Raw genomic sequence first — 22,473 nt, 5'->3', positions numbered from 1 at the left:
CCAATCCTAGGGTGCCTCGGTGCCAGACAAGAAGTGGGGAGCCATGGGAGGTTTTAGAGCTGGGAGAGACACCCTCAGAGAGCCAGGTTAGGAAGATAAGTGGTGAGGAGCTGGACAGGATGCAGGATGCTGGCTCACTCCCACTGCCACAGCCCCTATTTGCATTCCTAATGGGCCCTGCAAGGAGAGATTGGTTTTCCTCGCTGGCCCAGCTGGCTCTGGCAGATAAGTGAGACTCTGTGCCCAGGGGCAGGGCGCTTGGTCCTGTTGCTCCCATCCCCCTCACCACCCCCAACACACACACATGCACACGCGCGCACACACACATGCACACACACACACAAACTGGGTCCTTCCTGTTTTTCCAGCCTAGCTTCAGTGAATGGTCTCCCAGTTTGCTAGTCCCTATTCAGGTGATTAGGATTTCCTGACAACCTCAGTCCTCAGAAGAGCCTCTTCTAGCTCCTGGCCCTTCACCCTTACCCTCCTCACCTCTACCTGCGCCCCCACTACTGTGTCCCTGCTTGGAAATCCTGCTCTGTGGCTGGCTGAGCCCAGGTCAGGCCTGCCACCTCTGCACTAGTCTGGAAGGGTTCGTGAACGGTGAACCTGGGTGCCCTTGTGACCACTTAGCCTCCAACCTCTGCTCCTTCCCCTCCGTGATCCCCGCTGAGCCTTGAGACCCCCGCAGGAAGGAGCTGAGAACTCCCCTGTCTGGGTCCTATTCCTTCCTTCTCTATTGTCAATACAAGTCCTCAAGCTGAGACTCAAAGTCCCACTGGGTCCATCCTGAGCACACTTTGACCTCTTTTCTGGTAGGACCAGCAATGATAGAACACTTGTCTGGAAAGAACTTTCTGCTTCTCAAGGCCTTTCATAAGGATGATTCCTCCTGAAACTCTTAACAGCCCCCCAGGTAGGCAGGAAGGGGTTGTGTTGTTGTGGCCCATTTTGCAGATGAGAAAACTGAGGCCTGGGGGGACTCATCCATGATCTCACAGTGTTTGAGTGTAAAATTTTGTGCTCAGCAGTCGCCACCCAGCCCTGAGGTCAGCTCTCAGTGACTTCTCCCCCTCACCAAACAGACAGAGATCATCTGAATAGCTGGAAGTCCAAGGCCAGCAGCTTGTCCGACTCACCTATTTATTGAGGCCCAGAATAGTGAAGGGACCTGCCTAACATCACACCATAATGAGCAGTAGGCCCAGGTCTCAGGTCCCTAACTCGCTGCTGAGAAACCCCCCAGCACTCCACACTGCCCCCTCTTGTCTCCAAACATACCTCCCCTAGATGTATGGGTGTGCCTGACACTTCTGGAATCCACTCCACACACATAATGAGGCCATTTTGAGAAGGCCCGCCTCAGGGGGAACCAGAGAGCTGTCTAGTGTCCCCATCCTGACCCCTGCCAACTGCTGCCGGCTGTACACACCAAGCTGCAAACATAAATAGGCTGCATGGGCCTGGGCTTCCCGACCCCTGCCCCGACACACCTTCCCAGCCTCAAGAGCTGGAGGTGGAGTATGGGGTTGGAAAGCTGTGACGGAGGCTGCGTGGGGACTGAGAGGCAGTCGAGGGATGTCAGGCTGGTTGCCCTGCGGGTCAGCCTTCACAGAGGGAATCCAGACGTCACCCCGGCAAGTAACTGATGGAACAGGGGCTGCTTGTCAACGGCACAGACGTGATTTTAGCTTTAGCATTGAATTGTGGTGACTCCATGAAACATTAGTTTAAAGTGAGGATAGGAAAGTTTCTCTCTCTCTAATACAAGGCTGCCCCTGCCTGGAGAACCTTCTGGATCTAAGGTGGCCACTGTGCCACGGACCACAGGTTTGCCTGACACTGAAGAACTGGGTTTCAACCTCTGAGCACACAGCCAGGTCCCCGGCCCCTAGCCTATGACCCACTGAGAATCAAACAACAGAAAAGGAGTGAACTTGAAGGAAGGACCTAGAAGCAGCAGTGGGATAGGGCACTAGAAGGAAAGTGTAGGGTTTCACCCACAGGAGGAGTCTAAAAACCCTCTGCCAGTGGGTTAGCTATTCACCTGCCCAGGAGCAGGGAGGAGACCGTGTGATCTTTCCCAGGCCCTCTGCATCTCAGACTCCCCTGGAGGAGTCTCTGGAGATGGGAGTCTGTCCCTTTTTCTCCAACCCCAAGAAGCTCTTCCTGCTCCCCGAGAACAGGGAATTCCCCCAGGCAGCACAGAGAGAGAGGGACCTTGCTCAGAGTTGGGGCAGCTACAGGGACAAGGCCCGGAGGGGGAGGGGGAGGAAGGCCCTCCCCTGCTGCCTCCCCGTGTATACCTCCACCCCCCAAAGAATGTAATTAAGCAGCAGGCCTCTGCCAGGAGCCAAGCTTTCTGCCTTCCGTCTATAAATCACCTTCTGAATCATCTCTCAGCTCCTGGAGGAGTAACTTCTGTTCAGGCTGCTCCAGGCAGCCCCACTGCCACTCCCCCCACTCCCCACTCCCCACTCCCCACTACTGTGAATCTGCCTCCCCCATCCCTCCCTCGCCCAGCCCGAGGTGGCTCCAGTTTTCGGAAGAAAATGGCAGTGGCTGCAAGAGTCCAGCAAACTGTAGGGTGGAAGGATGGTTAGGGGAGACTACAGTGCCCTCTCTACTCGCCCTTTGCTTGCTGGGCAGGCAAAGAGCTGAGCTTATGTTAGCCTGGCCCAGCTTCCTCAAGTTAAGAATAAAGCTAACAGGCTCATGGTCACCAGTACCATGTATAATGGGGCAAGTTGGATCTGAAGATAAGGAGAAAACAGAGCCAGGTGGGGCCAACCTGGGAGGACTTCTTGGAAGAGGCAAGTTTTGATCCACAGGCTTGCAGGCAGGGAGTGAAAATAATACGTATATAGTATTTTCGATAGGCCAGGCATTAGCTGGAGAGCTTTACTCTCATTTCACTCATTTAATCTTCACAACAACCCTATGATGTAGAAGCAGTCCCTGTTCTCATTTTACAGAGGGGGAAACTGAGGCTCAGAGAGGTTCACTGGCCCTAGGTTACCCGGGTAATACACAAACATGAACATAGGCAGGCTGGCTCCAGAGGAACATGAGTGTTTGGGGAAAATGAGATTTGGAGGTGCAAGCAGGCAGGCTTGACAGCAGTAGAGGAGTCAGCTTTGGGATTTAGGTCAGATGGGGCTGCAGAAGGAAAGGGCTGGGCTGCCTAAGGCAGGCTCTGACTGTCTGAATGGGCCTGGGAAGGGCAGGGGAGGCAGCCTTTTCTAGGGAGAGGCACTGGTGCCACCTGGAGCTCCAGGCTTCACAGCCGTGAATCAGGCCCCTGTCATAGCCATGTAGACACTGACAGGCAGAAGGGATCCCTCAAGGTGGGCAAGAAAAAAACGAAGCCCAGAGAGAGGCAGAGGCTTAAAGCACAGAAAAGGAAAGGGACTCATCCTAGGTCACACAGCCAGTTGGTGGTAAACTCTGAACTTAGACACAGAGCTCTCCATTCCAGCTCTACCCACTTCCTGGCACACAAGTAACATGAATGTATAGATGTACTATCAGGATGGCCCTAACCTTTGAGGGAGGGATGAGGCTTACCTCCTCCCCCAGCAAGGAACAGTTGGTAGAGAATGTCCTTTCCCTCCCTGGTGGCTTTAGGAGGATTCCGTGGCTCATGAAAGGGTAGAAGGAAAAGGCTGGAAGATCAAGTCCTGCTCAACCCCTGGGCTGGCTGCATTCTGAGGCCAGAAAGGTCTTCCTTTTTCCCACTCTGCCTGGAAAGGTCTGTTGGCTACATCCTCCTCTGAGAAGAAACACCTCTCCTGCCCACATCCCAGGCTCCTTGTCTCCTGCCCAGACCCAGGAGAGACTTATTCAAAGTCTAGAGAAAACCCCAAGATCACAACTCCCTTCCGCGACCTTCTCAGTCCTGCATCTGTCCAAGCACCATTCAGCTTTATCAGCAGTAAGTTCTATAGTGGGCAGGGTGGGAGATGCTTGCTTGGCTGAGTCTGTTCTTTGGGGATTTCCACCAAGAGCCCTCTTTGTCTGCCTCAGTTTCGCCACCCTCACCAGTGATTAAGCAAGCATCCAGATGCCAGAAAGTGTGGGTGCTGGCAGGGTCTGGCTGAGTTTGCCACTGAGAAAGCTCAGGGATGGAGGGGAGAGTGCTCGCGAAAGGACTTGGCACCACAGTCCAGCTCCTGCCTCCTTTGGCCTCCCCTAAAATTTCTTCCCACCAGGCAGCTGTCCCAGATCCTTCCCAGACCAGAGGCCCTCAGGATAACCGGGGTAGGGGTGATGCTCAGGGCCCAGATACTACACATCACTCACCTCTTGGCCCAGAGCTGTTGATAAAATGCTCTGAGATTCTAGAAATTTCCTCGACTGCTACCCTTTCCCTCATAACTACCCCCCATATATTAACGCAATTTCTTCCAAGAACAGAACTCAGCTCCAGGCTCCTAGTATTATAATAATATTTGACCTGAGGTTTTTCTGTTTGTTTGTTTGTTTGTTTGTTTTTTAAAGCAAAATGTGGTCCCATGGGAAGAACACAGATCAGCAACCAACTTTGCTCCCTTTGGACAGCAAGCCCCGCCCACAGTGGGGGTGGGGTGGGCAGGAGGGCTGTTAACTCATTTCCAAGAGACCTGGATTAATTTCCCCGCTGCATCCCCCCAGGGTAAGGCCTGTCCTGGAAGGGAGACCACCCGGTTAAAGCCTGGCCATCCATCCGATCTGGTATCTGACCATCTGTCTGTCTGTCTGTCTGTGGGATCAACAGCCTCCAGCCGGCTCAGCTCCTTGCCAGTCCCAGCCGAGCCAGCTGTAATTCCTGCCTGTTACAAGTGTTAACACCTGGCCTGGGGCCTTCCTCCCCCGCAGTCTCCAGGTGCCTCCCTGGGCCCAGCCCGCTGACCCCCATGGGGTTTGACTGAACATGTTCACAAGCCTCTGAAAGGCGGGTGGAGGTGGGAGTGGGTAGGGGAGGCAGAGAGACATCTGATGGATGGGGAAACTGAGGCAGGACTTAGGGTAGGCACTTGAGTGGGAAAATGGGTCCCAGGATGGTGGAGAGAGAACTCAGATGTTCTTTTTTCCCAGCTCACTGCACTTGACTTCTGCTGAACACTTTCACCCCAACTGTGAAGCAGGACAGGCTGGAGATTCCTGATTGAAAGGTGAGGAAACAGAGGCCCAGAGGGTGTGACACACAGAGGCAGGGTGCACTCTGACCCCCAGCACAGGCCCCTTCCATCAGTGCCTCTGCCTCTGGAATGCAGCAGGCACTAGGCTGCGCCCTAATAAGATCGTTCATTTTCCCCCCAAGAAGGAGAAGAAAGACAAGTTCCTCCACCAAGCGCTAACTGGGACTGACAAGAAGAATTATAGAAATCAGTGCTACTGCCACGGCTCCCTGTCCCAGCTCTGCCAATACCTGGCTGCAAGGCCCTGGAGCACGTCTCTTCCTCCCATGAGGCTGTCTGAGGCCCCTTGTAGCTCGGCCTTCTGGTGTACCTTCTCTCAGCGCTGGGGCCTGAGCAGTGCAGGATGCTGGGGGGTGGGTGCCCCCCTTGAGGGGTGGCACAGACAGAAATCCTAGCTGAACGATTTCCCCTTGAAGTCCCTCCTGGGGAATGTGTGAGCTGGGTGGGCCAAGGAGGACAGGCAGTGATGGGCTGAAGGACTGGAATCTGGCTGCCCCGGGGGCAGAGTAGAAACAGGAATCTGAGGCTTGTCTACTCTATGGTCCCTGTCCCAGCCCTGGCCCTTGCCCCAGCCTTGAGAACGTGACTCACCCATCACCCAAGCTCTAAGACAAGATGGGAAAGGAGGGGAGGGCTGGTGACCACAGTCCTCAGACAGGATGAGCTGGTGCCAAGGAAGGCTCCACACCTTCACCCCTGCCCTACCCTGCCCAGCCCGGGGGTCTCAGTTCGCTGTGCCCCTTGCAACTTCCTCGGTAGAACTCTGTCTCCTGCTGGACTGTCCCTCCAGGACCATGAACCCCACCAAGCACCCAAGCTTGGGTTGTCACTCACACTTATAGGTCATATGTCTGCAAACATATCCATAGCCGTGGGCCCAGCCATGGTCACTCACACTTGAGGACAGGGTCTCAGGCAGACCCAGACACAGCCCCTACACTCATACTTACAAGCACAATCAGGTCATGGCCATGAGCTATAATATCCATTCACAAAGCCATCTGTGGGGCTTTCCCCTTTTACTGTCATGAAGGCATGTGCACACACGCGCACACACAGACACAAATACACACACACACAACACTCACATGCCCGGTCATGATCACAGCCATGCAGCATCGTAAGCAGACACAGGTGCTGACCTCTATGTGGGCATAGATACTTCTAGACTTTCTCTGTCACACACATACATACAATCAGCCACTTGCTGACACTTGTATGCAGAGACACAGCACACCCTGTCACAAGCCACGGATCCCCCAAGCACATCTCACACAAGTTCACATCCACATCACCCAGTTGCAGCACAGACACTCCTACACACAGAGGCATACTAGTATACAGATGACACTCCTTAGGGTCACAGACCTAAAACACACACACACACACACACACACACACACACACACACCTGTGCTCGGACAAACCAGCATCCCAGTCCCCCCAACCTCCAGACAAGCCATGTGTCCAATATTACATTAGGGCCAACGTCCTGGCTTTCCAAATCTCTTCAGCATCTTCCCATTGGGTGGTCCCTATCTAGATGTTCCCCAATACACCATTACACACCAGACCTCCCACCCACTCCCCACCAGCACTGCCAGGAAGTGCCCTCATCTGGTTCATAGGCTGGGGGACCTGGGCTTTCCCCCTGGGTTCCTGCTGCCTGTAGGGCTCCCAGCCTTCTCTTCCCACCCCCATTCCCACCCCAGGGTCCCTAAGAAAGCGAAGAACAGCATGGCCTTGGCCCAGGGATGGGAAGAGGGTGAGGAAGGGTGGGTAAGGCAGGACTGGTTTCTGCAGCAGCCATCCCCCCAACCAGCAAAGCCCCCAACCCGGAATCCCTGGCAGCCCCAGGCGCCCCGTGGACTTCTTTATGTACAGGAGGCCTCAGACCAGCCTGCCGCCACCGGAAGGATGGTCTGGGCAGAAGAAAGACTTCCCCCTTGGGTGTCTGTCCTGGGAGCAACTCTCAGCACCCTCTAAACAGAAACCCCTGGCCATGCCCTACTCCTGCCCCCATCCTGGCCCCAGACATCCAGACACAAACCTTACCACCCCCGAACAGCTGGGGGCAGACTCGAGGTGTGGCCCCCAAATCTCCTGGCTCTGCTCCCCCTATCTCAGGCTGGGCAGGGGTGGCAAGGCAGGGAAAGGGGGACAGGCAGGTGGCATGGCATCCTGGTGGCACTCCTCTCTGACTTTCATCCCAGGGCCACAGTCCCTCTGCTTACTCACAGATCCCAAATTCTTCCTCCTCACCTCCCACCCCCCCCAGGCCCAGGCTCTCCTACATCCAGGAGGGGAAGATTCTTTAATTAAAGTTTTCCGGAATGCAGGGGGCTGGAGACTGAGGAGAGGCGGGGTGTAATTTAGAGAACTGGTTTCAGTGTGTCTTTCCCCTCTGGCCTCTGGGACCTGCTGGGTGGCGATGAGACCGCTTGGAAAACAAGGGGACTCCCTGGAACTGAGGCTCCCAAAGGGCTGTTTATTCCACGGCCAGTTCCCCCATACACATGCAACCCCCCAAAAACACCGCGCCTGGTTTCCCAGCCTTATTTACTAAAAATGTCTTTTGTATCCGCATTTCTCAGGGACGGAATCCTCCTCTCCCTCTCTCCCTTTCTCCTCGGTCCTCGGTTTTCCAAAAGGAACGAATTTGACATGGAGAATTGGGTTTTTGGTCAAAGAACAAACCCACCCCCTCCCAAACAACTACATTTTCAAGAAGGCCCGCTTTTGCCAGGATGGACAAGCAAGAAATGAATTAAATCTATATTCAATGGCATCTCGGATCAGCAAATACCACATTCACTTCTGAGGCTCAAGATTAATCTAGAGCAGAGTGGGGAGAATCTGATGAAATCCCTCCCCTGCCCCGGGGATCCCCGAAGCCATTGGGGTCTAAAATATGAAGGCAAAGGGGGGTTATTGTGGGGAAATCTCTTGATGGAGGCGCCGGCGGAGGTGGGGGTGGCAATGAAGGAACAGGATGATTTTGCCCATGAAGACCCCAAAATGGAGAAGAGGAGTGGCTGGGCCCCAGGGACATCGTTAGATTTCCAGAAACCCAACTGCAAGCTAATGGAGGGTCTTCAGGGCCCCCAGATTGGGACGGGTGGAGGGTTAGGATCTAAGAATAAGAGACCTTCTGAGACGGGGAAAGTCCTCCAGCCTCTGCAGCGAGTAGCAGGGAAAATGGTGATTATCAGAGAAGCCAGGAGTTGGATTCTGAAGGCGACACCAGCAGAAAATCCAGGGGGGTGGGCGAGTGGGGGGCTGGAGGGAGATAAGAAGAAAGGAGCCCCAGCCCTGTCGCAGACCACCCCCAGCTGGCGCCCCCCACCTCCCAGGGGCTCCGCGGAGAAATCGGGCAGCGGGCAGATTAGAGGAGAGTCTTACCACCAAATTGGGTAGCCGGCGAGGACCCTGGTGCCACAGAGCAGGAGGCCGAGGAGCAGCCCGAGCAGGTGGGGCTCCATTAGAAGCGGCGCCGAGGAGGAAGTTTGCCCGCGACCATGAAGAGGGGGAGCGACGCCCCCAATAGTTGGAACAAAGTCCACTTGAGATTGGAAATGACTTTCGAGCTTGTCAGAAGCGCACCTCCACCCGCAGCAACCCCCCTCCCGAGCCCAGCGCGGAGCAGCCGGGTTTGAGGATGTCAGCGAGCAGCCAATCAGCGCCCGCGGCCTAAGGTAAGAGATGAGTCTGTAGTTCAGCCTGTCAATCACGCGCCCCTCCCGCCCGGCCCACGAGTCGGGCTCCGGGAAGGGCATCGCCCAGCAAACTTGGGCAAAGCCCGCGCCCCGGACACAGTGGGAACTTGGGGGGACACGGCACCTTGGACCCTCTGCGTCCGGGACCGCTGCGGCCCCCCGCCCCAGCCAGGTTTAGGGAGCTGGGGCTTTGACGGGGGCGTTCACGTGGTGCCGGGTTGGCGTGGGTATTAATGGGTGGCTCCTTTTCTCTTGGAGAACCGTGACCTCCTGGGACTTGGGCCCGTGAGGAAGCGAGAGTAGAAAGCACAGGGATGTTTCCAGAAGCTTCGTTCGGGCAGGACAGGATCCGAGGGTCGTGGAGGGGGTTGGGAAATGCAAACCCTCCCAGCCTCCCGAGCCCACGAGCGGGCCGGCCACTCAACCCTGCCGCGGGAGGTCGCTTCCCGGGTGTCCGAGAGGCGCGCAGAAGGGTCCGCGGAAGCTCGAAGGTCTGGCTGCGGGCGGCGCCGGGGGACAGATCCGAGTGTCATTTGAGTCTTTTGTCAGGGATCAGATCGGTATCGGGACCTCCTGCTGCCTTTGCATTTCCTGCAACTGACACCAGCGGCCAGTTGCATTTCCTGCCCGGCGGAGCCGGGTCACTTTCTCCTCCTTCAGGGGTTCAGGCCGGGCCTCCAGCTCAGGTCAGAAGGATGACCGCAATCCCATTTGGATCTTGTGGATGAACAGTTTGGGGCACGTGAAATGCAGCAGCCCCAGCAGGGAGCAGCTGGGGTCCTTGGAGGACCTTGCTGCCATTGAGACCCTTTCCCTACCCAACTCTCCTGCCTGAGGCCCTGGGCTCCAACCTGGAGTTTGGTGGTAATGCCCCCTTTCCCTGCGTGGACACCAAAATGTATCCACATACCCCACCCCTTGCCATATGAAAAAAGTCCTTCCAAGGCCTCTGTGGGTTCTTTCTCCCCTCTCCCTCTCCAGAGTCAAGGAATTAAGTCTGGCTTGAGTGGTACTGGAACTGAAGCCAGATTTGGAGGAACTTGACCCGCTGTCACCTGGGCACCTGTCCAATCCTGCTCCCAGACCATTCAAGGCTCCCAGAGGCACTGGGGGCCCTGGAGCATCCCTGGGCCCCTGGGCAAAGAAAGCAAGTTCAGTGAGAGTGGGTGAGGACAGTGACTCCTGAAACTGTGGCAGAAAGGGCAGCAAATGAGCCCACCCCCAGCTCTGTGAGGCTGTGATGGTGGCCACTCCACCAGGCAGGGGAATGGCTGGAGGAAGTCCACACCAGGGAGCCAGACATTCCTGGCCTTTGATGTGGGCCACCTGTGCCCATAGCTTGAACCCACTGCCCCTGCCCATCTGAAGAGCCCTCTCTGTGCAAGGCTGCGATGGGCGCGGGAGCTCGGAAAACTTGGCCCGGGGGCATCAAGGGTCGGGAGAGCCGCCTGGGCTTGTCATGGCTTCTGCCGCGTTCCTGGCCCGGTGCTCAACTGTTGGGGAGGGAGGGATGAAAGAGAGGAGGGGAGGGAAAGGGAGAAAAGGGAGAGACAGAGTAGTGAAAAAAGAGAGAGAGTGCACCAGTGAGGGCCAGAAAGAGGGAGAGAGGGGAGAGAGAGGGGAGACTAGCAGAGGGAGCCCAAGGAGAAAGAAGGGAAAGAAAGGAGGAGAGAAAGGCAGAGATGGAAAAGGATGAACAAGGTGAAGAGAAAACCCCAATCTGCCCAGGATGGTGGATGGACTGGAGGCTGTGGAGATGGGGACCTTTAAAGATGGCCCCATGGCAGACTGATCCTGGGGCACTTTGTTTCTGATTCACCTGGAAAGGCGGTTGCAGTGGATTTGCCATTGTCTCTGACCACGGAGCTCCAGAGCCCTGACTCTAGGAGTAGACAGCCCTCCACACACACCCTCATGGCCTGCTAATTCCTACCTGGTCCTCTGCCACGGGGGCTTTCAGCAGGTTCTCTGATCAGATGTGCCTGCTGGAACTCAAATCCTGCCTGACAGTTTGGGGGGGGGGGCTCTGAAGCCCCATAATTGTCCCTCTGAGAGCTGAGGATGGCTACCTTCCCTGGTCACCAAGACACTACTGTGGATTCAGTGTGACCAGGAGGCAGGGATGGGCTAGATGACCTCTTGGGGTCATTTCTGGGTTCCAAGATTCCACAGGTGCCAGCTCTGGGAGATGGGGGCAAAAGATCCCCGAGGCTGCAGGTGGGGTGGGGGTTGGCTGAGACTTGCCCAGCCAGTGGCCCTGGGCAGTGTAGGCAAGACTGGCCATTCCCTGAAGGGACTGTGTCTCCTGATGCTTCCTCCAGGCAGCCTGGGAACACTGGGGGTTCTGGGTCATGAGCATCATTGGCAGGGAATAGAAAAGAGACAGGGACACAAGTGGGTGGTAGGGTGGAATCCCGGACTTTTTGCTGGCCTCACAGCCTTAAGAAGTAAAGAAGGGGAGGACCGGAGGGGCCGAACGGGAGCCTGCTAAGACGCCCTGGAGAATGGGAGCTGTGTGGGGATTTCCCCCAACTTGAAATCTCCCCAGAGGAGGGGATTCCTGAGCCCTTTCCCCTCCCCTGCCAGGTGTCCTTCCTTCAACACAGGCTTAATTTCCTTCCTCCTGCCGTTCCAACGCTGCCGGTGGGAACAGAGCTAGTCCTTGCCCTGGATGGGGAGGGCCCTGCTGAGCGTCACAAAAGGAGACTCTCTCTCATAGGCACCTGCACCGCACGGTGGGTTGCATTGGATGGGGAAAGGGTTAAATTCACTCCAAGGCCAGCCAGGTGGGTGGGGTGGAGGCGTCCGGGCGTTGGACCCCAGGGGCTCCGCCTGAATGGAAGGGTGACCTCTTGAAAGGGGACTGGGGGCTGAGGGGTGGCACGTGGGAAACACTCTGTGTTGTGTGTGTGGATATCGGGGATCTCAAACCCGCCAGGTGACTGCCCATGCCCATCCCACCCCTACCTCCCTAGCTGCCCCGAGGTTCCTTTTGACGCGCTCCCCCTGGGCACGCTGTCAGCGCTGTGTATTCAATGCCGCTCGACCCAGACTCCTGCGGAGGTACCGCCGAGACAAAGGACTGGGCGGCCAGGCCCCAGCCCTCCCGCAGAGGGCTACCGGTCTGTCGCGAGGAGGGAGGAGGAAATCTTCCACTGAGGGTCGTGCGCTTCATTTCTGTTTGGAACCTGCCCGAAGGCTGCAGGGGCCCAGGAGGTGGGCGCCGGGATCAGCCTGGGGAGGATGGAGGGAGAGGGAAAAGGCTGCTGCCGGCTGGGGAAGTAGCACGTGCGAAAGGCCTGCAACCACGCACCTCCCGCAGGGAACCGCACGAAGGGTGAGCGTGGCGGCTCCACGGTCTCAGGCCCGGGGAGATGAGCTTTTAACTTGACTCCAAGAGCTACAGCAGCCGCAGAACGGTTTCTAGAGAGCTTCTTGGAGGCCCCTAGAAAACTAGACAACCAGAGAGGGCAACCTGGAGGCAGGCAGGCCGTAGCATAAGTGGTCGGCGCAGGAATTAATCGAACAAGATTTTTTTAAACTGCCCCTTGTAGAGGCAGCGTCCTGGAAATGCCTGAAGCCTGCACAGGGTAAGCACAGAGGTGAGCAGCAAATGCCAATGGAACGCACAAAGGCATCCCGCCCGCCAGCCTTTCCATCGACCGGCCCTGGCGCGCCCCCTGGCGGCGGTGCTGATAATAAGGCAGAAACTCTGCTGGCGAGGAAGGTGGCCCCGCCCCGCCCTGCGCCCACTCCGCAGGCTGGGAACTGGAGTCTTTGTTGGTGAGCAGCCCGGATCTTTGGGGATCCCGGTTAAGTAGGCATCCTCGTGACTGAATGCCTTTAATCTACTTCGCAATCCCCGAGCTTAGCTGAGGATAAAGTGTGCGTGGCTTCGGGCTCCCCTCTCCTCCCCACCCAGGTGGGTCTCTTGGGAGAGCGGGCCCCAGATGCCGGACGCAAGCGGGCGGAAGTGATGTGAGGTCCCGCGCTCGAACCGCCAGGAGGGGACCCTGCGGCTGGTTAAGCCTTGTGTCGAGATCTGGGAGGCTGCGAACGGCAGGATGATGTCACCCAGTCCTTCCTGGCCTGGCCCACCCGCACCCCAAGATCACAGGTGCCACCTGAGGGGCAGTAAAAGGTTTTCCCTGTCATAGTAGTTCCTCCCGTCTTAGTCATCTCTAGTTCCCTAAGGGCTTCTTGGAAAATTATTTGGGGTCAGTTTTTTAAAAGGGAGGGAGCAACAGAAAAATGGGGTGGGGGCACCACCGGCCAGCTGCCTGTCGTCTCCGAGCCTCCTCTGTCCATCTGAGGTGAAGATAATACTTTATATCTCGTGGGGAGTTGTCAGCGTTAAATGAGAATCGTGCTGACAGAATGCCAGACCGCGATGGTGAATAATAAATACTGGGTGTCTGTCTTCTCTTAGGGGCTGAGGAATCAGTGGCTGTCTTGGATTGCTAATTCTGCCCCTGTCGGCCTCAGCTGAGCAGCTCCTCGGGTGCCCAGGAGGCTGCTCCAGAAGGATTTACCCAGAAAAATCTTATCTGACACCCCAACTTGAGACCCACCTCAAAATCTCTTCAGAGAGATCCCCCCATCCCCCATACAACTAGCTGCTCCCCCGCTCAGTCCCTCTGGGCCTTATTCCACTTTATTTTTTTCTGCATAGCCCTTAACTCTGACCTTATATTACATATATTTTGTATCAAATATGTCTGTTAAGTTGCCCACTTAATGCTGTCTATTTCCTACTCTAGAATCTAAATTCTGCTGAAGCCCCAGCACCCAGATCAGGGTCTGACATGGAGCAGGCTCCTTATAAACATTGTGGGTGACTGAATGAGGGAGTGATGGAGGAGGCAGAGGCTGAGGCCTCAGACAGGGGACCACTGTCTTATGTCTGAGTTCCTTATGGCCCTTTGGGTCCCCATTGTTAGTAGATCTTGGCACCTGGCACCTAGAACTCCCCACCCAGGCCAGCTACCCAACTCTGGTTTTTGGCTCCTGTTTCCCTCTCAGATGACTCCTGCATTACCCCAAGTGGGCTGAGATCAGGGTTGGCAGCTGGTTAAGAAGTTGCACTGCACGGACAGCTGGGGCTTGGTGGGTTCGTGCTGTAACCCCTCTCTCTGCCCCCTTTTCCCTCCCTCTTCTTCCCTTTCTTCCTCTTCTTCAGTCTTTCTCCATTCTTTATTCTGTCTGCTTTTGCCTTGGAGCCCTAAATCCCCACCCAGACATGGCTAGCCTTTCCTGGGGCCTTAGGGCGCTCAACCAAGCTCAGTTCCTGCCCAGGGAAGTGCTCCTTCCCCAGGGAAGTAGAACCAGACCTGTGCATGGCTGGCTGTGTGTGGTTGACGTGGTTTCTCTTGGTCAGGACTGTCACTTCCAGTTTTCCTTCTACTCCCCAGTGGGTGGCACATAACCAGGTAGGGGAGGTGGGCAGCCCCTGAGGCAACCCAAGAGCCATCTCTCCTTTCTTCTGTTTCCAACCTCAGCCAAGCCAAGGCCCCCTCACCCGGGCTCCAGGGCCAGAAAGTGTTTCTGTTTTTCCCATCACCCACAAACATCGACTTCATGCCTGCTGTGGGCAAAGCCTGGGGCTGAGCTCTGTGGGAGGGGTGGTCCATCGTCAAGGAGACTCCGGGAGCACAGGAGGTCCTCTGTGTGCACAGAGGGGTGGCTTATTCATTCAGTACGTTTTCACTGAGCACAGGGTGAGTCCTGATGGCCAAAAACAGTCCAGGTTTTGGCCTTGCCATCTGTGGGAGAGACAGTCACCCAATAGATGATCGATTAAATGTTTCCTTTAAAACCAAGATAAGAGCTGTGAAGGTTCCTTTCTTCTCAGGGGTCTTGTAGGGCAAGAGTTTTGTGGGGTACATAAGGGAGATGGCGTAGAACAAGCCCAATGCTCTCCTTGGAGATGGTGCAGAAATTTCTGGTTTGTACCCTCCAGACTTCTGCCAGCTGATTACTTCCCCCATAAAGCAGGGCAGCCAGCAGCAGCCATTGCTGCAGACTCACATGGGCCCAGTATGTGGCTCTGGGTCCAGGGAATCTGGATATGAGAAGTGAGCCCAGTAGGCTGGCAGGGGGGTCAGAGCTGTCTCATGAGCAGGGGCCCAGGAGCAGGTAGGTGTCTGTGGCTGGCACAGGTGTAGGCAAGTCCTTGGGCAGACCAGGGGCACTTGTTCAGCATTGCCCCACATTGGCAGAGCCCATCTCTTCTGCTTGTTGACCTTGGCTTCCAGGTAAGGCCTGAATGGAGTTTCACGTATCTGGCTGGAGAGACCCTCTGTCTGAGTGGTTATCTTAGAGCCCAGATCTTGTGCCACCACCACAACCCCAGTGAACCCCAGTGCTGCCTCTTACTGTGTGACACTGGGCACATTACTTACCCTCTCTGAGCCTGTTTCCTCACTTGCAAAATGGGTATAATAACACCTGCTTCAAAGGGCTGTTGCTTGTTCAGTGATTTCTACGATGTCTGAAACAGCAGCTGGGACATATTAAGTAATGGGTAAGTGCCCCTTGCATTCCTTTATGACAGTCAGCAGCTCTTTCTTGAGCCTCTTGAGGGCAAAGGCTTCTATCTAGGTTGTAGTGGCCTCTTCCTCTAGGCTGGCAGGGACCCTAGTTTATTCTGGTATCTACCTCTCCCCTACCTGGCTCACAGATAATCCTGATTGGTCTAAGCCAATAATGGAAACCGATTCCCCTTGCAGGGATTCATTTAAGGGTAGGCATGGGACCCAGTTTAGGCTAATGAGACATGAGGGGAGTCTGCTGGGAGATGCAAAAACTTTTGTCTAAAAAGGTTTTTGTGGCTCTTAAAATGATACTAAGGCATCCCTTTTTCCTGCTTTTGGACATCATTGTGTCTGGGTGTGATTCCCGGAGCTGCAGCAGCCATCCTGTGCCCTAAGGGAAGATACCTGAGGATGAGGCTGACTAGCTGAGGAAGAACAGAACAAAGAGAGAGAAATAAGGTGGGTCTCTGACACCATTGCTGAGACATTAGCAGGGGAGTCCTGTCTCGGAAATTCTTGTTATATGAAATAATACATTTCCTTGTTGTTTTGGCTACTTCAGGTTGTTACTTGCAGCCAAAGTCCTCCTAACTGATACCCGTGTCTTCCTGCCCATGGTGTCTGGTATAGGGCAGTTAGACTATGTGTGGCTAACTGACTTACAAAGTGAATTGCTTTAATTTAAGGGCTGGTTAGTCCTCTTTTTCTTGGTTTGGGGGTTTAGTCTGGTTGGCAGTGAGGTTGCAATTGGAGCCTGGAGCTGGAAGACTCACTCCGAGATGGCTTGGGGGAAGAAGGAAATAACAAAAGGGAGGGTGTAAAGTTGAGGTGGGGCTTAAAATTATTCTGAGAATATAGTTCCACCTGGTGTTGCCTTTTCCTTCAGAACCTGCAGCTTAGCTGCTACTCGATACAGAGTATCTTCTGAGGGTGATGGAATGGTTTGGAATTAGGTAATAGAGATGGTTGCACAACTTACTGAATGTACCAAAACCCACTGCATAGTTCACTTTAAAAAATGGTGGATTTCTTGATGGGTGAATGATATCTCCATTAAAAAAGAAAAAAGAAAAAAAAAAAGAAAAACAAACTGCAGCAGCTCACCTGCCTTCCTTCCACACTCTCTCCTCCACCTGTGGTCTCAGCCCTCCATTCACTGGCCTCCTCAGGCTCCCATGTGTGGGGAGAGGCCCCCTCTCCCACACCCACACAGCACTTTCTGAGGTTGCTGCTCGCAGGGGCTGGTAGAAGGCTGGTCTGGGGACAGAGGGCTGAGTTCTGCTTTTCACCCACCATTTTCAGGCCTCTGTTCATCAGCCTGACCCTTTCACCTGAAGGGCCAGAATCTCCTCAGGTCTGTCCCCGCTGGCCCCAGTGGCCAGATAGCCTCGGGTTTGGGAGAGGGTGTCAGAATAATACTGTGGGGGTCATGGGCTCTGTGATCAGACAGAACAATTTCCAATCCTGGCTCCACTGCTTAGCTGTGGCTTTGGGCACTTGTTATCTAGACTTCTGTGTGCCTGTTTCCTTATCTGACAAATGGGTATATGTACTAATTTTACAGCTCACAGGGTCAAATGGCATAATTTACCCCAAGAGCTTGGAACATATAGTAGCCAATAAATGCTGATTCCCCAAGATTTATTACTATTAACTTGTAACCAAACAATGGCAAAATCTTGAACTGACTGTCTCATGATTGAAGGCCAATGGTAACAATGATGACATTCCCAGCTCTCCTGCTTTGCATGGCCCCAAAGCTTCCTTTCCCTCATCCTCCTCACCTCTCACTACCTTGACCCTCCCTGGTCCCCCCTGCCTTTTGTTCTACACATTTAAGGGAGTACTGCTAAGATGAGAAATTATTTTCTGAATCCCAAATCAGAGGATGTGGCATAACCAAAATATTTTTCTTTTATTGACTTTTATCTTTTTCACCCTTCTCCAGAATTTAAGAAAGTCTGAAATAAAGTGGCCAAAGTTTAGAAGTTGGAGAGCATTTCCGTGGCTAATGGTCATGTTTCTCAGAGGCAGAAGAGGACCACAGATACCCCACGAGATGAAGTGTGGTGTTACATTGCTTTTAGTCACATGGTGAGAAAGCTCATTTATTCATATTTCCTACACTGTTTCCCTTCATTCCTTCTGAGTATTGTTGAGGGAGGAGAAAGTCTGTTTGGTGCTAATACAACACTTACTAAGATCCCTTCCTAATAAAGAGAGAAGAAGCTTTGGGAAGCCATAGTCTCTGGTCAGAAAGAAATCACACTTGAAAACCATAGTAGTCTGAAGTTCCCTTTTTAACTGAAGTTCTTAGGGAAAGCAAATCAATTTAAAGACAAGAGTCAAGACAAAAAAAAAAAAAAAAAAGAAGAGTCAAGAAAATCAGTTTAAATAAAAGTGTTAAGAAAATAGCAGAACAGGTTGCACTGCGCCCATGGAGTGCAGGTGGCCTGGAAGTGCCTACAGTCTGGAAAACCCAGGATCCTAGGGACCACAGAGCTGAGTGCTTGCAGTCAGGGTGCCCTGCAAGTTCCACTGTGTGGTCAGGGCATCGTGGGGGCTAACACTTGCTGGTTGGCCAGGCCCCAGCAGTGAGCTAGCTCCAAGAGCAGGCAGAACAGGAGCGCACTGGAGTTGTACCTGGAATCCATCCTGGCCACGAGCTGAGAATCACCCCAACATCATATCTGCCTTGAAGTACCAGATGGGAGACTTGGGGCCAGCCATCCAGCCTTATGAATGCTTTGGAGGACAGTGTGGCCCAGCACCAGGCCTCTGTGACCCAGATCCTTGTGTCGGGGGAGGGGTGGAGGAGGAAGTTTAACTGCCTCCTGGTTGTCCAGACGGGCTGAGCCTCCAGTCCAGGCCTGACAGAGGCTTTCTGCATGGGGGAGGTGGAGGGACTTGAGACAGGCAGGTCAGCGCCCAGAAGTTGCATCGGTCTCAGAAAGCCACCTGTTTCCCTCCTGTAAGGTGCGTAAAGAGCCAGAGGAGAGAGACTATTAACCAGGGTTTTGGCCCCAACTATCTCCTGTCTCTGTGTGACCTTTGCAAGACACTTACCCTCTCTGGGTCTCAGTGTCCCTCTGGATACAAGCGGCTAAATGAGGAGTTCCTCTGGTCCCAACATCACCGATTGGGTGGTCTGCCTCCCCGTGATCCCTGTGACCATCACCCTCTGTGTTCCTGCCCAGGGCAGACCTGGACACCGGCCAGAGCTGGCGGCAAGCCTCAGGCTGGGGCTCTCCTTTTAGGTGAGGGGTTGTTGGTGTCCAGCCCTGTGAGGCCCTAGCAAGGCTGGGCAGTGCCCAGTGGCCCTATTGGCAGGCTCACGGCGCTAACAGAAGCCGGGAACCTGCAGGGAAGGGAGGAAGGGGAGGAAGAGGTGCCTCGGTGGGGGCGGTTCTAGTGGCTGCCCTCGTGAGCTGCTGGAGGTTACCAAACTGAGTTTAAGCCTTGGTCCCAGAACACAAAGCCTTGACTCTGGGGGCTTGACCCCTCACAGCCCCCACCCTGAGGGCTGGCTGGCTGAGCTGCCCCAAGGGAACTGGCCCCAGAAGGGTCTGGTTGTTGGCTTCGAAGTGGCTGGGAGGGAAGTTTTAATGATACACAACACAAGACACAGGGGGGAAAGAGAGAGGGGGGCGGTGGAGGAGAGAAGGGAGGTGTGGGGGGGAGAAAGAAAGACCTCCTGCCAGGCCTGTTGCCAGGAGACGGCTAGGCAGCCAGAACCAGCCCTGCTCTTTTCACAGTTGCCTTTAAGCGCCGAGAGAAAGCCCTGTCCATAAAGGGGGACATGTGTTGCTGGGTGTGTAAGGCTAGCCTCTGCAGTTAGGGGAGCCCCCGGCCCCCGGCCCCGCTGCTGCCCGGAGAGAGCCCCTTTCGCCCCCAGCCCTGCCCCCGCTCCCAGGGGTTATGGATGAACGAGATTGGGCTACAGAGCAATGGAAAGGGACTCGGGAAGGCGGTGGCCCTGGCCACCAAAATGCCGCAATCACCTCTAGAGTGAAACTCACCAGCCAGGGAGCCCCAGGAAGCTGGCAGTGGAGGCGGGGAGGGGCAGGCTGGGGGAATCCCAAGTCAGGTCAAGGAAATTCTGTTGGCTCAGGGTTGGCCATCGGCGCGTGGGGGTGTCTAGGAATCTTCAACAGGGGACTTAGAAGGGTGGGCTGGGGAGCTGATGAGTCCCCAAACCTGCACTCTGGCCCCTCGGTCCTTGTCGTAGACTCCATGGGGGGAACAGGCCACTCTAGGCTGTGCCTTGGCACTTGGGGATGAGGCCCTTGCCCGGTTGGTCAGTGACTGCTTCTGTTTCCACAGAGCATCCACCACACAGCTACGGGGTAGATGGAGGGTGAGGGCTGTTGGCAACACAAGGACTCAGTGTCCCAGGGCCTGGCTATCAATCAATAGACGTCACCACGGGGGTCGTGCACAGTGCACAGTGCATTCAGCCGAGGGGCTGTCAGTAAGCGAGACCAGGCGTCCTCTGCTGGGTGCTAGGTGTTCATGGCGGCTGGGCCGGAGCCTCCATCCCTCTTATTAGACTCCAGTGGGAGATCCCAGGTGTGTGGGCTCCTTCAGCACTGTGTTCTCCCGCCCCCTGAAAACAGGCTGCCACGTCTGTTGCTTCATGTAACAGTCAAACTAGAAAGTTTCTTCTGCTCCCCTGGAAGGTCTGAGTTCTAGCCCTGTGAGCATTCCTAGCCCCCTTTGAAGCTTCAGAGTATTCATGTTGGGAAGACACAGCCAGCCAGCCCACCCCAGCTTCTTAGCTGGTCATCTGGGAAGTTCTATTCGGACTTCAGGGGCCCAGCTGGAGGCTCGCCCGGGCTCCAACACCTGCTTCCTTCTCCAGGGAGTGGGCAGCCCTGCATCCCCTGCTGCCCTGCGGGGCTGGCAGGGGGAGTGAACGAGCAAGTGAAATAACTCAGCAGAGGCCAGCTCTGAACAAAATGGAGAAATTGTTGCATCTTCTAAGAAATCTCTTACTCTGAATGTATGCATGCACTGAGATGTTTTCCATGGGAGCCGGCAGCCTAGAACACAGGAATCCTGGAGGCAGGAGGAGAGTGAGCCTGCCCACAAGATGCTCTCTCTCCAGGGCTCCTGATGGGGAGACTTGCTTTTCCTCTAACTTCCTCTGCATCCTGTTCCTGCTGAAGTGTGTGTTTTCACTAGTTCTCAAGTCTTTCCTGTCCCTATCCATCTGGGTCCAGGTCCCACCCACCTGCTTCCAGAAGGGCCGAATCTCCATGAGGTGATAACCAAAAGGGCAAATTTGCCCACTCTCTAAGTGGGAATGGGGTGGGGGGTTGTAGGGGAGGTAGAGGTGTCCTGGGCAGTGGCTGGAGGGGTGGGTGGTGACTGGTACTGATTGCATGAAGGCCTCCAGGGGAGGGCAGGCTGGCTGCTGGGGTAGGGCAGCAGGGATGTGTTAGGGGTGGACAGATGGGCCATTCAGAGACTCGAAGTTCTGCTGGGCCCTCTGAGGTCTGCTTGGGGTCTACAACAGGAGAGGTGTTGAGGGTCTTTTGTGGAAAAGCCCATCTCCCTGGCTTGTCACTGACTCTTTATACCAAGAAAGGCCAAGGGCCCAAGGAGGCAAACACACCTGGGGGCTACGGCTGGGCATAGGCTTAATCCTTCCTCCCCACTTCCTCCCCCCCTCCCCGTGGTCACACCCCTCCCCCATTCAGAGGACTGAATTTTAGCCTTGAAGGAAGGTCTCCCTCCCCCCTTTCACAACTCAGCATCCTGTTATTCCTTTCAAGGCCTTGCCAGCTCCTCCTATCCCCTCACACTTTCTTAGTTGGTGGTGGTGGCTCCTCCTTCTCTGACTTGTGGAGGGAAAGTCCCTGGAAGCCCACCCTGACCAGAGAAGCATCACCCACAATGGCCACTGATGAACTCACCCATCAGCATTCCTCCCCCAAGTCAGTACTGAGCCACCCAGGTTGGCCCGTCATCTCCCTTGTTCTTAATGTGAGTCAGAGATGCATTAATCTCTTAGGTCCACACTCACTTCCTCCAGGGAGCCTCCCTGACTTACACCTTCCTTTGTGCCTTCTGGCTCCTCATTAGTGTAGTGATTCCTGACCCTGAGTGGCCCTCAGGTGTCGCCATGATTCATCCCCAAAGCTCAGGGCTGGTGATCAGGGGAGTTGAAGGAGAGTAGGGGCAGGGTGGGGGACAATCTCCTAACAAAATGGAAGAAGAGATCTAGCTAGCTTGGAGGGACGGGAGGAGGGTCTAGGTCCCCTCTGCCCTCTTCACTCTCCATTGTCTGCACCTTCAGCCCCTTGACCATGAGGTTGAACCTTCACTGAACCACAGCCCTTCCCTAAAATGGTCCAGAGAGAGGGTGAAGCAGACAGGGCCCTTCTCTCTGGGACAGGACCCTCCTGTGGGACTCCTTAGAGGTGAGATCCTACCTCTGAGTGCCCCCCAGGCCACAAAGTTGTTGTATGCAAGGCCCCAGAACAGAGGGGCCTGTGAGGATGGTCAGGGTCACAGTGACACCTGCTGGGGCTTCTGGGAACAGCAGCTGGAGAGACGCAGACAATGACTGTTGCGGGGGGGGGGGGGCAGGGGTTAAGGGCAGTTAGTAACACCCTACCACAGATCTTGAAATTCGCCTCAGATATTAAACACTCATCCCCTTTCCAGGAGAGAAGCACAAAGAGAGGGAACAGGGCTGCTGGAATTCCAACTGGGGCTCCCAGGGACATGAGCTGCATTCCTCGGAACCAGAACTAGTGTTCTTTGAATTTCATTCAGAGTCTGATATTTAGGAATGTACCCAAAAGGAAGTCTGAGACTATTCTTTGCACTTCTATGTGAAATGGAGTTTTAAGGGCAAAGAACAAGGACACCCATTGTATAGCTTTATGTTTTATCATCTCCATGAAAGGAAGAGAAGTATGTAATACTGCAAATGTCAATGACTAAAAACAGTCCAGGTACCACCGTAATGTTGTTACCGAGTCCAAACCCATTTTGCTCACCGCACGACAGGCCAATAAATCGGGAGATGAGGAG

At 54.8% G+C, this 22,473-nt stretch overlaps 1 protein-coding gene across 2 annotated transcripts in view; it reads right to left on the bottom strand.

The window, feature by feature from the left end:
- The window catches only part of WNT3 (Wnt family member 3), a 46,756-nt gene extending 37,925 nt beyond the window's left edge, over positions 1 to 8,831 (bottom strand). For both annotated transcript variants that reach the window (XM_045518963.2, XM_010958167.3), the window contains exon 1: positions 8,583 to 8,831. In XM_045518963.2, coding sequence (XP_045374919.1) covers positions 8,583 to 8,662 — 80 coding nt within the window. In that variant the 5' untranslated portion in view covers positions 8,663 to 8,831. The remainder of the gene's footprint in view (positions 1 to 8,582) is intronic.
- Between the last annotated feature and the right edge of the window lie 13,642 nt (positions 8,832 to 22,473).

This window comes from Camelus bactrianus, chromosome 16 (genome assembly GCF_048773025.1).
Source record: "Camelus bactrianus isolate YW-2024 breed Bactrian camel chromosome 16, ASM4877302v1, whole genome shotgun sequence".
Lineage (NCBI taxonomy): Eukaryota > Metazoa > Chordata > Mammalia > Artiodactyla > Camelidae > Camelus > Camelus bactrianus.
This window is presented reverse-complemented; position numbering and strand designations above follow the sequence as displayed.